This window comes from Salmo salar, chromosome ssa16 (genome assembly GCF_905237065.1).
Source record: "Salmo salar chromosome ssa16, Ssal_v3.1, whole genome shotgun sequence".
Taxonomy (NCBI): Eukaryota; Metazoa; Chordata; class Actinopteri; order Salmoniformes; family Salmonidae; genus Salmo; species Salmo salar.
The window spans coordinates 21,288,602-21,303,661 of record NC_059457.1 but is presented as its reverse complement, the minus strand read 5'-3'; the positions used below and the strand labels follow the sequence as shown (position 1 = coordinate 21,303,661).

General features: G+C 44.2%; 1 protein-coding gene across 1 annotated transcript in view; it reads right to left on the bottom strand.

Moving 5' to 3' along the window:
• Positions 1-13,782, bottom strand: part of cd44b (CD44 molecule (Indian blood group) b) — a 32,955-nt gene extending 19,173 nt beyond the window's left edge. The window contains exon 1 of the mRNA XM_014148324.2: positions 13,468-13,782. Within this exon, the coding sequence (XP_014003799.1) occupies positions 13,468-13,534 (67 nt within the window). The 5' untranslated portion in view covers positions 13,535-13,782. The remainder of the gene's footprint in view (positions 1-13,467) is intronic.
• Between the last annotated feature and the right edge of the window lie 1,278 nt (positions 13,783-15,060).

The window sequence follows — 15,060 nt, the reverse complement described above, 5'->3', positions numbered from 1 at the left end:
GTGATTTATAAATATAATCAAATTATAAAATGACTAACTATAAGATTTCGCCTTCCTTAGAACTGTAAAATACATATTTGTATGTTTAGTGTTAGAGAAAATGTGCACATTTTCATTAGGTCTCTCTTGATGAAAACATCTGCCCCCACCGCTGAGTCACAGAGCTCGAGCTTGGCTTACTGAAATTGGTAGGAACTCGCCTTTCATCTTATATTAATCTTTCTATAAATCAATCTCCGAATGTGCTAGAAATCACTCTCTCCTGCTGCGCTACAATGTAAGGATTCTAGGTATGTACTTTGTCACTGGCTGTGACGTAGGGTTCCGCCAGGACTTGATGGAAGAGCAAATTATATAGTAGGAGGGACATCCCAGTTTCAAGTGGTGTCAGATTTCACATCCTACTTCACATAGGTGGAAGATATATACTAATTTGTCCGTGATCAGGGTTACCTCTCAACGCAAGCCATTTCGATCTACAGTGTCCACAGATCGATATATAAGCAAAGATTTTACAGAACCACACAGGTACCCTAAACAGGGGACTTTAGATGTTCCCCCTGTAATAATGTTATTTCAACCATCCATCATAAGAAATCTTATATAATGATGTTGCTTTTTATATAAAACAGGTTACATTTCTACTTGTAAAGTAATGGAACTGAATACTTCGTAACACTTTGTTGAATAGTCTTGGGAAATACTTATGAACCCAGTAGCTAGGTCTTCTAGTCTATAACTCAACAGTAACTGACAAAGATGGGATCAGTTGGGACCTCACTGCAGCTCTGGCATACTAGTATTTATCCAGGACTAACATTACCTGTGTACCCCTATTCATGGATTGCATGTTTCATCACAATATTGTTTTGAACGTTTGTGTTGTTCTGAGCATTCTAAGCAATGCATCATCAATGAGTGCCTATGAATATTTCATCAAAAGTGCATTACAGTGGCTTGGAATTACAATGCCATTCAAAAGGGGTCAAATAATTTGAATGAAAAACTTTTAAAATAATTTTGATGTCACCATATTGATTTTAGATGCAGTATAACTGTCACCCCCTGATCTGTTTCATCTGTCTTGTGCTTGTCTCCACCCCCTACCAGGTGTCTCCCATTTTTTACCCATTATCCCCTGTGTATTTATACCTGCATTTTTTCTTTGTCTGATGCCAAATGGTCTTGTCCATCAAGTGGGGCCAGCGTCTTTCTCTGTGTTTGTTCCTATTTCTGGTTACAACCTGTTTTGCCTGTCCTGACCCTGAGCTTGCCTGCCGTCTCCCAGATAGCAATTCAATCAGTTCTGGGGGGCAGAGTTGCAAAGAAAAAGCCATATCTCAGACTGGCCAATTAAAAGAAAAGATGAAGATGGTCAAAAGAACACAGACACTAGACAGAGGAACTCTGCCTAGAAGGCCAGCATCTCGGAGTCGCCTCCTCACTGCTGACGTTGAGGCTGGTGTTTTGCAGGTACTATTTAATGAAGCCGCCAGTTGAGGACCTGTGAAGCGTCTGTTTCTCAAACTAGACACTCTAATGTAGTTGTCCTCTTGCTCAGTTGTGCACCGGGGCCTCCCACTCCTCTTTCTATTCTGGTTAGAGCCAGTTTGCCCTGTTCTGTGAAGGGAGTAGTACACAGCGTTGTGCGAGATCTTCAGTTTCTTGGCAATTTCTCGCATGGAATAGCCTTCATTTCTCAGAACAAGAATAGACTGATGAGTTTCAGAAGAAAGTTATTTATTTCTGGCCATTTTGAGCCTGTAATCGAACCCACAAATGCTGATGCTCCAGATACTCAACTAGTCTAATGAAGGCCAGTTTAATTGCTTCTTTAATCAGGACAACAGTTTTCAGCTGTGCTTACATAATTGCAAAAGGGTTTTCTAATGATCAATTAGCCTTTTAAAATGATCATCTTGGATTAGCTAACACAACGTGCCATTGGAACACAGGAGTGATGGTTGCTGATAATGGGCCTCTGTATACCTATGTAGATATTTCATAAAAAATAGTCATTTACAACATTAACAATGTCTACACTGTATTTCTGATCAATTTGATGTTATTTTAATGGACAAAAAAAAAAAAATCAAAAACAAGGACATTTTCTAAGTGACCCCAAACTTTTGAAGGGTAGTGTCACGTATGTGTGTAGGAACGGACCAAGGCGCAGCGTGAATATCGTTCCACATATTTTATTATAATGTGAAACTATGCAAGACATACAATAAACCATAAACAAAACAACAAACTGTGACGAAGAGGTGCTACATGCACTAACTCTAAATAATCTCCCATACACTCACACTACTGATCCCCAATTAGAGACAACAATGACCAGCTGCCGCTAATTGGGGATCATCCAAAAACCCCAACATAGAAAAACAGAAACTAGAACCAAACAACATAGAAAAATAAAACTAGAATATACCGCCCCAGTCACGCCCTGACCTACTCTACCATAGAAAATAAGAGCTCTCTATGGTCAGGACGTGACAGGTAGTGTGTATGGAGGCTTTTTTTACATTTACATTTTAGTCATTTAGCACACGCTCTTATACATTTTCTTCAATCAGCAAAGTCAGTGCTAGTAGAAAAAAGTTAATTGCAGGAGTTAGTTCACAGTGCGGTTGTGATTTTACCTCCAGAAAAGTGTCTTCAGAGCTCTGGGAATAGTATATATATTCAACTTCTGAGGAAGTTTGTAAAGATAGTCAGAATAAAATTGATAGAAATATTACATCAACATTCTTGTCAGGCCTTTTTATCTACAGACTGCAAAAGCATGAACATCATGAGCACGCACATACACTCACATTGGAAATCCAGATATCCTATCCTATGGTGCTTGCTGATACATGATTACCATGGCGACAGAGACAAACATCAGTTGCGAAAGACGTGGTTCAAGCGAGCATTGTGTTTTTTCTTTTGTCTCCAGGGTGTTGGGCACTGGCAGAATAACAGTCCAAGAGGATAAGTGTATAGGGACAAGAGGGACGTCAAGAGTGAGGTCCGTAGGGCTGAGCCGCTCGTTTCAATGCCTGTCTTCATCTATCTCTGTCTGAACCTATCTCTCTCCCTCCATCTATCATTCTTCTCATGGGTTTGGCTATACACAGCTTTGATCATCAATGGACATTGAGTTATTCAGTTTAAAGTTTGTTCTCCCTCCACATACTGTAACATCAATATTCTTAGAGTGTCAGGCCTTTTTGTCTACAGACAGCAAAAGCATGAACATCATGTGACACACACACACACAGGATATCTCACCCCAGATATTCTATCTCCATGGTACTTGTTGATATAGGATTACCATGGCGACAGGCACAAACATCAGTTGCAAAAGATGTGGTGCGAGCGAGAATTGTGTTGTGTCTCCAGAGTGGTGGTACGCTCAGCCGAACACACCATTGGGTGCACACTGCCTGCCCTCCAAGACACTTACAACACCAGTTGTCGCAGGAAGTGCAAGAAGATCATCACTGCTAGCATAATTGCAAAAGGGTTTTCTAATCATCAATTAGCCTTTTAAAATGATAAACTTGGATTAGCTAACACAACGTGCCATTGGAACACAGGAATGATGGTTGCTGATAACTATGCTGATATTCCATAAAAAATTTGCAGTTTCCAGCTACAATAATCATTTACAACATTAACAATGTCTACGCTATATTTCTGATCAATTTGATGTTATTTTAATGGACAAAAGATGTGTTTTCTATCAAAAACCTGAAATGTCTAAGTGACCCCAAACTTTTGAACGGTATTGTATATATATTGTTTTTAGCAGGCTATCATCATAATTTTGATGACATGCCAAAAATGCAGCCCTGTTGATAAAATTTGACACTTCGCAGTGACCGGAGCTTGACAAGTGACTACAGTTTGCATTGAATTGTGTCTCATACTGTATCTACCCCAGAAGTGATCAAAGTTCATCACTCGTTCCCTCGAGCTAAATCGAGGGCCGAGGGGGCAACGTTTGTGAATTAGACCTCCACTTAAGATGACAATCAAACTGCATCCGGTTTCGACAGGGATTCCCTGGGGAAAGTGGCTAGCGCGAGGGCTGAGAGTGTAGAAATAACATGTTTGGACTGCAGCCTTGGCCACTTTGATAGTTGGTTTTGAAATGTACATTGCGTAATTCACAACACGTAGCCTAGGTACGGAAAAAGGCCTGGTCAGGTTTTCTCCCTTGAGTGTACTACCTGAGGTTGTCACTGGAGAGCACCCTTGGGTTACTTCTAGTATTCAGGTTTCCCTGATTGGGCTTATTGGGATCACCTGCTGAATGACTATTTAGGTTCCTCTGTGAACAGGGCCAGTTGCTCAGGTCTCATATTGTGGTCAGTGTTCTCGTGTGTCCTTGCGTTGTTGGTTTGCTATGAAGACCTTAAGTAAATATTCTGGATTTACCCTTACCTGCTGTGTTTCTCTCTAATGTCACAGTAGACCTGAGCCTCAAAATGGACACAGCGGAGATTTCTCCATCATCCGAGGGACACTCCGAGCTCCACCACTTATGGTCGGCTCTCACTCACCATGGAACAGCGATTGGTCGCCATGAGGCACGGCTGAAGACATCGTTGGAGGATTTAGGAACTCTTGTGTTTACTCTGCAGACGGGACAGATGGGAGCAACTGCTACACCTGTGGCGGTGTCTAACTCTCCACTTCCTACCAGCTCATCATCTTCCTCCCCTCGGGAGCCTCCAGCTATGAGGGGCATCCTGAGGTGTCGTGGGTTCCTGGTCCAAAATTCGCTGGTCTTCGAGTTGCACCAAGGAGATGAGGATGGTTTTTGATCACCCCATAAGTGGCAGGAACGCTGCTCAAAGACTCATTGTGCTTCTGCAGGACAGCCGGAGAGTAGCTGATTACGCCATTGACTTTCGGACGCTCGCCTCTGAGAGCGGTTGGAATATAGAGGCACTTCACTGGCTTTGTAGGAGTGGTGTCACTGGTTGGAGGGCTCGGAACATCCCTTTACGGTTTGGACTGACCACAAGAACCTGGACTACATCCAGGAGGCTAAACGCCTCAACCCCCGACAGGCTCATTGGGCTCTCTTCTTCACTTGGTTCAGATTCACGTTATATTACCATCCAGGCTCTAAGAACGTGCAGCCAGATGCCCTTTCTCGCCAGTTCCCTAGCTTCAATGAGGATCGGCCGCTTGAATCCATCATCCCCAGGTCACTCATCCTTGCGCGGGTATCCTGGGGTATAGAGACTAGTGAGGGAAGCGCAAGGTAGGGAGGCATTTAGACAGCTGTCCACCTAACAGACTTTTTGTTCCTCTTGGGGCACAGTCCAAGGTACTTCAGTGGGCTCACTCATCGCGTCTCACCTCTCACCTCTCACTCATCCATAGAGTTTTTGAGGAGGAGGTTTTGGTGGCCCTCGGCGGAGGTGGACGCTCAGAACTCTGTGGCTGCCTGTCCAACATGGGCCCAGAACAAGACTCCTCATCAGCTGCCTCTGGGGCTTCTTCATCCGCTGCCAACACCTTCTCGACCCTGGTCCCATCTCTCTATGGATTTCATCACAGGCCTTCCATCCTGAGGGACACACGGTCATCCTGGTCATTGTGGACCACTTTTCCAAGACGCACATTTCATTCCGCTGCCTAAGCTTCCATCTGCCCGTGAGACTGCTCAGCTAGTCATTCAGCATGTTTTCCGCCTTCACAGACTTCCTCTGGACATAGTCTCCGACCGTGGCCCCCAGTTTGCCTCCAGATTTCGGAGGGCATTCTGTATTCTTCTGGGGTCATCAGCCAGTCTGTCCTCAGGTTATCACCCTCAGTCCAACGGTCAAACTGAGCAGGTGAACCAGGCTCTGGAGACTGTCTTACAGTGCTGTCTGTCTGCCAACCCTGTTACTTGCAGTCAGCACCTTCCCTGGGTGGAGTATGCACACAACTCTCCAGTGTTCCTCCACTGGCCTTTCACATTTCAAGTGTTGTACGGTTACACCCCCCCCCCGTTTCCAGATCAGGAGATTGGAGTGACAGTTCCTTCTGCTCAATTCCTCATCTCTCATTGCCGACGGACCTGGAAGAGGACTCGGTCAGCGCTCCTGAGGTCCTCAGCTTGGGTTCAACGACAGGCCAACCGTCCTCGCCGCCCGAGTCCCTTCCTGCATCCAGGCCAGATGGTCTGGAGGTTTTGGTAGGGATCTGCCTCTACGCGTGGAATTTAGGAAGTTGTCTCCCCGGTACGTTGGGCCATTCAAGGTTCTACAGCGGGTCAATCCAGTGGCCTATCGTCTTCATCTTCCCCAGTCCATGAGGGTTCATCCCACCTCCACATCCTGTTACAGGTCAGTTATTCTCCCTTGAGTGTACTACCTGAGGTTGCCACTGGGTTACTTCTAGTATCCAGGTGACCCTGATTGGGCTTATTGGGATCACCTGCTGGATGACTATTTAGGATCCTCTGTGGACAGGGCCAGTTGCTGATGTCTCATGTTTTGTTCAGTGTTCTCATGTGCCCTTGCTTTGTTGTTTTGCTATGAAGACCTTAAGTAAATATTCTGGATTTACCATTACCTCTGCCTGCTGTGTTTCTCTGCGCCTGGGCCCGAGTTCGTACTATAGCACTAATGTCACAGAATTTGTCCATGAACTCAAGATAAACACAGAAAAATAAGACATCAGCTGAATTCATGATGTTAAATTACTGTACCAGAGCAAAATCGTCTCAGTAAGCAGGTTCCCGTCCAACCTTTTAATGCAACTAAAGTACATGTAGAATATTTGTTTTATTTTTTTACTACAGGCCTGATGGAAACCGTACATTTCTGGTAAACTTTACAAAATACGCTAGATAAGGTGGGATCTTTTTGTGTTTGTACAATTAATTATGCGCGAAATGGTGGTGGAAACACATTTATAAACAAATGTTGATATAATAGCGATCATATCGAAGTAAACTTATTTAAGTAAACTTATTATTAATGCGTTTATTTGTTTTGTGGTCCTCCCACTATAACTTCGGAAAGCATGCAGTTTATTAGGAGAAAGTATTGGTGAAAATGCATGGTGATGAGCTTGATGCTTATGTCACGTCTACTCCTGCTCCCCCTCTCTGTTGCTAATTGTCGCCAGTTTACTCATTATTACGCACACCTGCCACCATCGTTACGCGCACCTGTGCCTCTTGAGACTCACCTGGACTCCATCACCTTCCTGATTACCTCCCTTATATCTGTCACTCTTTGGTTCTTTTCCCAGGCGTTGTTGATTCTGTTCCTGTGTTATGTCTGTCCGCTACTTGTGTTTCTTGTTTTGTTCCTTGTTTCATTTATTAAATTCACTCCCTGTACTTGCTTCTCGACTCCTAGCGTACCCGTTACAGCTTAGCTGCCTTTTCACAAATGAAAATAATATTGTTCCTTTGTCCATAATAATCTCATCATGTAGTTAGCCTACAAAAACTGTATCTGCGAGCTGTTGGCTAGAGCACCCGTGCCAAGAACGGAGTGGGAAATTTCGAAATATATAACGCCAAATATTTGTGACAAAATGATCAGAAGAGGTAAAAATGTGATGGAAACCAACTTAACTTGTCTGTTTTATTCGGTAAATGGGAATTTAGCAGTAAAAGTTATTTTTATGGAAACATGCTGGCAAGATTTGCATATAGTTTTTGTGGATAAAAAAAAGATTTGCCTGAATCTATCATCAATTGGATGGAAACCTAGCTGTCTGAATTATTTTACAGCTGTCTGTTTTGATGTCTCAATGATTTGACTTGTGTATCTGACAGTTCAGCCTGGTCTCGTAGACTACACGCAACATAGTAAACGTAAATGCGCTACACTCAAATTACACTAAACAGAAATATAAATGCAACATTTTCAAAATGTTTTAATGAGTTACAGGAAATCAATCAATTGAAATAAATACATTTGGCCCTAATCTATGGATTTCACATGACTGGGAATACAGATATGCATCTGTTGGTCAAAGATATGTAAAAAAAAAAAGGGGTGTGGATCATGCAGTGCTGCCTCATGCAGTGCTGCCTCATGCAGCGCAACAGATCTCCTTCGCATAGAGTTGATCAGGCTGTTGATTGTGGCCTGTGGAATGTTGTCACACTCCTTTTCAATGGCTGTGCGAAGTTGCTGGATATTGGCGGGAACTGAAACACACTGTCATACACGTTGATCCAGAGCATCCCAAACATGCTCAGTGGGTGAGGTGTCTGGTGAGTAGGCCATGGAAGAACTGGGATGTTTTCAGCTTCCAGGAATTGTGTACAGATCCTTGCGACATGGGGCCGTGTATTATTATGCTGAAACATGAGGTGATGGCGGATGAATGGCACGACAATGGGCCTCAGGATCTCATCATACTATCTCTGTGCATTCAAATTGCCATCGAAAAAAATGCTATTGGTTCGCTGTCCGTAGCTTATACCTGCCCATACCATAACACCACCGCCACCATGGGGCACTCTGTTCACAACGTTGAGATCAGCTAACCGCTTGCCCACACGACACCATACATGCTGTCTGCCATCTACCTGGTACAGTTGAAACCGGGATTCATCCGTGAAGAGCACACATCTCCAGGGGCCATCGAAGGTGACCATTTGCCCAATGAAGTCAGTTACATCGTCAAACTGCAGTCAGGTCAAGGCGAGGGCGACAAGTATGCAGTTGAGAATCCCTAAGACTGTTTCTGGCAGCTTGTGCAAACCCATAGTTTTATCAGCTGTCGGGGTGGATGGTCTCAGACAATTCCGCAGGTGAAGAAGCCGGATGTAGAGGTCCTTGGCTGGCATGGTTACACATGGTCTGAGGTTGTGAGGCCGGTTGGAAGTACTGTCAAATTCTCCAAAACGACGTTGGAGGCGGCTTATGGTAGGGAATTCAATTATCTGGCAACAGCTCTTGGGGACATTCCTGCAGTCAGGATGCCAATTGTAAGCTTCCTTTAACTTGCATGCTTCCTTTAAAACACATCTGTGGCATTGTGTTGTGACAAAACTGCACATTTTAGAGTGGCCTTTTTATTGTCCCCAGAACAAGGTGCACCTGTGTAATGATCATGCTGTTTAATCAGCTTCTTGATATGCCACACCTGTCAATTGGATGGATTATCTTGGCAAAGGAAAAATGCTCACTAACAGGGATGTAAACAAAATTGTGCACAGAATTTGAGCGAAATAAGCTTTTTGTGCCTATGGAAAATGTCTGGGATCTTTTATTTCAGGTTGTCAAACATGGGACCAACATTTACATGTTTCGTTTATATTTTTGTTCAGTATATTATGATATCTTACATTTAGTATGGTTACATGAGACAGATGGTTACATAAGGCATAAACTAAAGTAGGGTGGTTGGTCGGGGTGGATGGGTGAGTTTATAATAGTTGGCTTAGATCTTCTACCTGTCTGACTGCAGTTTGCTTTGCCACACACAGCACAGAGTTGTGGAGAGTCAATGCACTCACAGCAGTTCCCTTATCAACCTGGTATGTTAACTGATGACGTATCACATTTAGAAAGTAAACAAATGTTTAGTGCATCAGTTTAACTGCCTGGCCCAGCCCTTTGGTGTACACTAGAGTTCTAGCAGAGGCAGGAAGTTGAACAGGAAGTTACTTTACTGTTAGTGACGGTTGGGCACAGAGACACATGCACACACACCACGCACACGTGCACACACACTCACAACCACAAACCCCTCCCCAACCACACAAACATACACACACACCACAATGTCTCTATCCTTGAGAAAAACAACCCCTGGCACCACAGACCTGCCCAGAGTGGATCAAAGTGAACACAGCATTTGGACGACTGAAAAGAGAGGGTACCCATGATTCAGAGGTGTTACCATTAGCATGCAGGGAGAGTGGCCATGTGCTGCTTTGTCACTCCAAGATCCTGCTATTCCAAGGCAGGGATTCTAGAAAAGCTGCTATTGTCAGTTAATGGAGTTGAAAGGGCCAGAGACCACAGAGGGTCTGGATATACAGAGGCTGCTAGCTAGGAGAAAAGGGAGCTTTTAGCGCATGCCAGAACCTCCAGGTGCTCTGACTGGAAGAGAAAGGCTCCTCTCACTCCTATAGCTATACACAGCATATTACACCACACACTCTAGTAAACACTGTACACTGGCCACCACTACCACACACATTAGTCAATTTGCAGTTTGTGCTCTCCTAGCTGTCTTATCAGACTTGAAAGCCAAACAGCTCTTTCCCACCTGTCTGAATTTCTCTGCCTCTCTCTCTCTCGCTCTCTCTCTCGCTCTCTCTCTCTCGCTCTCTCTCATATATATCAACTATGTCAGTACTGTGTTTATATATACAATTAATAAGGACATACCAAATAAATGCTAAAATATTCCCATAGGTACAGTTTAAACCAATCTTTTTAAATGGATCAGATTATTCAATCTCCTGATGGTAAAGTTTAAACACTGACTAATGCTCAGGCACTATTTAAAATAAATAAATATTTTTTTAATAAAAAAGCTTATTCAGATTCAGAAGGGTTCTATGCAAAACCCTTCTTGCCTTCCAAAGAACCCTTTCTTCCAAAAGAAAATGGTTCTTAGGATGAAAAAGGTTCTAGGTAGAACCCCTTGCCTTACAAAGAACCCTCATCTTCCAAAAAGGGTTCTTCAAATGAAAATGGTTCCTTCCGCAAAGAATCCTGTTGGAACCCTTTTTTCTAAGAGTGTACATTTCTCACAAACTCTGGCAACATCAGTGTAACATTGATCTTGTGTACCATGTTCTTTCTGTTAATCTCTCTCTCTCAGTAGAAGCCGGTGCTGTCAGCATGTATGTTGTGGCTAGCCCTCGCTCTGCTGGTCACAGGATCCACAGAGCCAATAGACCAGTGGTACAGCTGAAACATGAGATCCCCTCACACAAAACTCACCAAAGCAAAGTCACCTGAAGGACTCTCTTTTTCTCCCCCCTTCTCTGACTCTCCCTTATTCCGCCTTTCTTCTTCGCTTACTTTTTTGAGGGCTTGGCATGAAGAGGTTCTGCTTCTCAAATCTCAGTGACCCGTTCATTTTCACCATTATGTCTTTCAAAGACTTTCAGCTCCCACCTCTTACATCCAAATTGAGAAAACATTGGAGTTATTACATGATTATCGACTTGCAGTAAAAGCTCACAGAAATGCCATAGAAAAATACCCTTAGCTACAGCCGCTGTATTGGTCCCAATTACAAAATGTAGTCTGGTTGGAGATTTGGGGGGGTGGGGTTAGAGACGGCTGGGCTTGCCTCATGCATTAAGGATCTGTATACATTACAGGAGAGGCCTTTGGAGCAGCTTTGCCTGGGCTACAAAGACTTCAGTGTATATGATCAGGGAAGAGAAGGTAGGGCCGGCGGTACAGCCTTGCTACCGGCGAGCCTGAGACTCACAGAGAGGCTTTACAGTGTAATTAATAGGTTTAACAACGTTCTGGGAGATACAGTAGGGCTGAAATACAGTTCAAATGCAGATCAGCTTCTGACAGAGAAGGGGCCACCAAAAGCACTGGAGAGGGGGATGAGGCTGAAACTCAATGAAAAAGGAAGAGAAGAAATTGTTCAATTTAGTGATGGCCAGGCTGTGACACCTACGGGTGGTTGGTTGGTAGAGAAAGCTAGAGGAGTGTAGTACAAGGGTCAAGCACGTGTCCATGCAGATCAGATGGCAGGTGACAGTCCTCCCAGCTTGCATGGGCACAAGCCCTCTTTGTGAGGCCCTAGTCCTGGTCCACAGGGGCCTCTCACCGACCCTCAACTTGAAATGTGACACCCACAGGTACGGGAGGGGTAGTTACGCCAGGGGAGCAAATACATGCACACAGACTGGGGGTCGGCTGGCCTCGATGGTGCATGTGTGTCCAGCCTGGACGGACACAGCCTGATCTGGCCCTGTGCATACCTTTAGCCAGGATCTGATCAATCAGGCCTTGTCTAACATGCTCTGAGGAGCGGAGTAAAGCTGGCCATTAGCCAAGTCACCCTGAGCAAACAACCTAGCGATGGGAACAGCCATCATAATATTTCTATGGATGTTGCATGGATGTTGCTTTGTGTGTGTTTGCGAGTGAGTGTGTCTAAAGCAGAAAATGCTTTTTAAAAAGTGGATCCAATAGGAGGCGTCATTAACCAGAATGGGTAGTTGAGCAAAACATTGTCTGAAGGTCAAATTTCAAGGTACCTCCTATTGCCTTGGACATTTACAGAACCACATGTCGACTGGATCCACAGTAATGCGAAAGCCATTGTAAAAAGCTTCCATTAATAGGATCTTGGTTTACATGGATGTCTGGACGAAACACATGTCCATGAGTCCTGCTGTTAATGATGTACTTTAGGAGGAAAGACTGCAGCACATTTAGGGTTCAAAGACAAGGCCAGGTTAGGACGAGCTGTAACCACCCCAGGACTGCATTCGCCAGACACCCAATTACCTTAAACACACACGCACATAGACACACGCACACACAGCTATCAGCTTCTTACAACCCTGCATGCCCTAAGCTTAAACCATTGGGCAAACAAATATACAGTAGGAACACATGGGGGAAATGTGAGCACACAACCCTCTGTTTCTAAACCTTTAAACACACACACACAAACTACCTTATACCTCCTCTCTTGTTTGCCTTTAAACCGTTCATATTTATAGCTGTATGTTGGCTGTGATTTGGCACAGAGCCAGAGAGGAGGCACAGATACCCCTCCCCTCCCCCCACACAGCCAAGTCAAAGAGAGCGAGACTAAGCCAGACCTGTTTGATTCAGCACCAACTTCCCCTCCTCAAAAAGATGCCCCTTTGACATACATCCAATCAAGATCCACTGAAAGCATGAGGGAGCTAGCCAAAGGAAATTAAAGAGAAAGAGAGGCAGAGGAATTGATGAATTTCTTCCTTTGTGTTAGAAAATTTGCATTAAAGCACATCGACATATCCCTAAGCTGTGGTCAGACAATGAGTAGAGCTCTTTCGTACCCTCACATTGATTGAAGAGCAGATAGATGCTTTCTGAAGGCTACAGTGGCAATACAATACCAAGATAACTGCCTGAAAGCATGAGAAAAGAGCAGCTGCCCGGAATGGGCTCATCGTTTTCTTCCCTAACACACTCTCCGATAAGTGTGTGTCTGAGTGTGCGTGTGTGAGAGAGCACGAGCGACTGTCTCCTTTGTGTCTGTGCTGTCATGAGTCTCAGACTGCCAGACGTAAGCTAGTGTAGCCTAGCCCACGTTGCTTTACCAGTGTCTACACATCCATTTGGCACTGCCTCAGCCTATCGTTCTCTCTCCTTACACACAAATATATACACTACACATGCTCATCAACTGTCTCGCCATAAAATCCACCAACAAAGGAGAGTGTTTCCAGGCTGAAACCAGAGAAAAAAAGCCCCAGACAAAGAGGCATCCGCTGAGCAGAGAGAGGTGCAGTGCCCTCACCTTGAGCCGGTTCCGACCTGGAGGAGGCCAGTAATCCAAAGGTGACCCCCAAGAGCAAAGTCCACATCCTGGGCTTAGCGTCTGGCGATGGCTGGGTGAGTGACTGGAGGAGGAGGTGTGTATGGTCTCTCCAGTGGTCCTGTCTTCTCTGTGCCAGGAGTGAGGGGTGGTGTGTGTGTGTGTGTGTGTGTGAGAGAGGGAGAGAGAGCGATAAAAAGAGAGAGAGGTTGTTGTGGGTGTCTGGTAGCTGTTGGAGCTGAGACAGACTTTGGCCAACTTTTTTATATTCTGTGTGAGAGAGAGGGTTTCAGAGCTTAGTGACACACAGGCAGAAGGGGGAAGAGGGTGGTGCCGGTGTGTACACACCCTTCTGCTTCTCCCTCTCTTGCTTCCTCCCCCCTCCTTCCCTACCTTGTGCAGCCTCTCTCTTTTTCTCTCTCACACTCTCTCTCTTTTCTCCTTCCTGTCACTGTTTATTTTTTATTTTTTATTAGCTTGTGTTTTGCTGACTATCCCCTCCCCTTCTCTCCCTCTTCTACCTTTCTTAAATTCTGTCTCTGACAGCAACAGTTGCTGAGTGCATCTGGTATTTTGTTCCCTCCTTGCTCTGCTTTCATTTAATCTCATTTTTCTCCAGTAAACCTCTCTCACTCGATCTCCCCCTCTCGCTCTCCCCTTCTCTTCCCAATCTCAACAACTGCCATGATACAGTGACACTATGTCATCCGATGAAATAAAGCTACCTTTTATTCTTACCATGGGCTTTTTCTCAAGATCATCCCTATCCTAGTCTCTTTTCCATTGTCACTAATAGGTCAAACGACTAGATGGATTTCGGCCATATTCATATTATAGATCAGTGGCCAATGAGAATTCAAGGTGGCCTATATGAAACAAAACCATGAACTGACTGGACATACACTGCCTTCAGAAAGTATTCATACCCTGTGACTTATTTCACATTTTGTTGTGTTACAGTCTCAATTCAAAATGGATTAAATAAAAACAAATCTCACCCATCTACACAATACCCCATAATGACCAAGTGAAAACATGTTTTTAGAAAAATTTTAAATTTTATCAAAAATGAAATACAGAAATATCTAATTTAAATAAGTATTCACACCCCTGAGTCAATACTTTGTAAAAACACCTTTGGCAGCGATTACATCTTTGAGTCGTCTTGGGTATGTCTGTATCAGCTTTGCACATCTGGATTTGTGGATTTTCTCCCATATTTTCTCAAGCTCTGTTAAGTTAGATGGGGAGCGACGGTGAACAGCAATCTTCCAGTCTTTGCACAGATTTTCAATTTGATTCAATTCCGTGCTTTGCCTGGGTCACTCAAGGACTTTCACATTGTTGTTCTAAGCCATTCTTTCGTAGCTTTGGCTGTATGCTTGGAGTCTTTGTTCTGTTGGTCGTTTGCACTCTGAAGCAGGTTGTCATCAAGGATTTGCCTGTATTTGGTTCCATTCATTGTTCCTTCTATCCTTACCAGTCTCCCAGTCCTTGCCACTGAAAAGCCTCCCCATAGCAAGATCCTGCCAACACCATGCTTCATGGTAGGGAGGGTGTTAGACGGGTGATGAG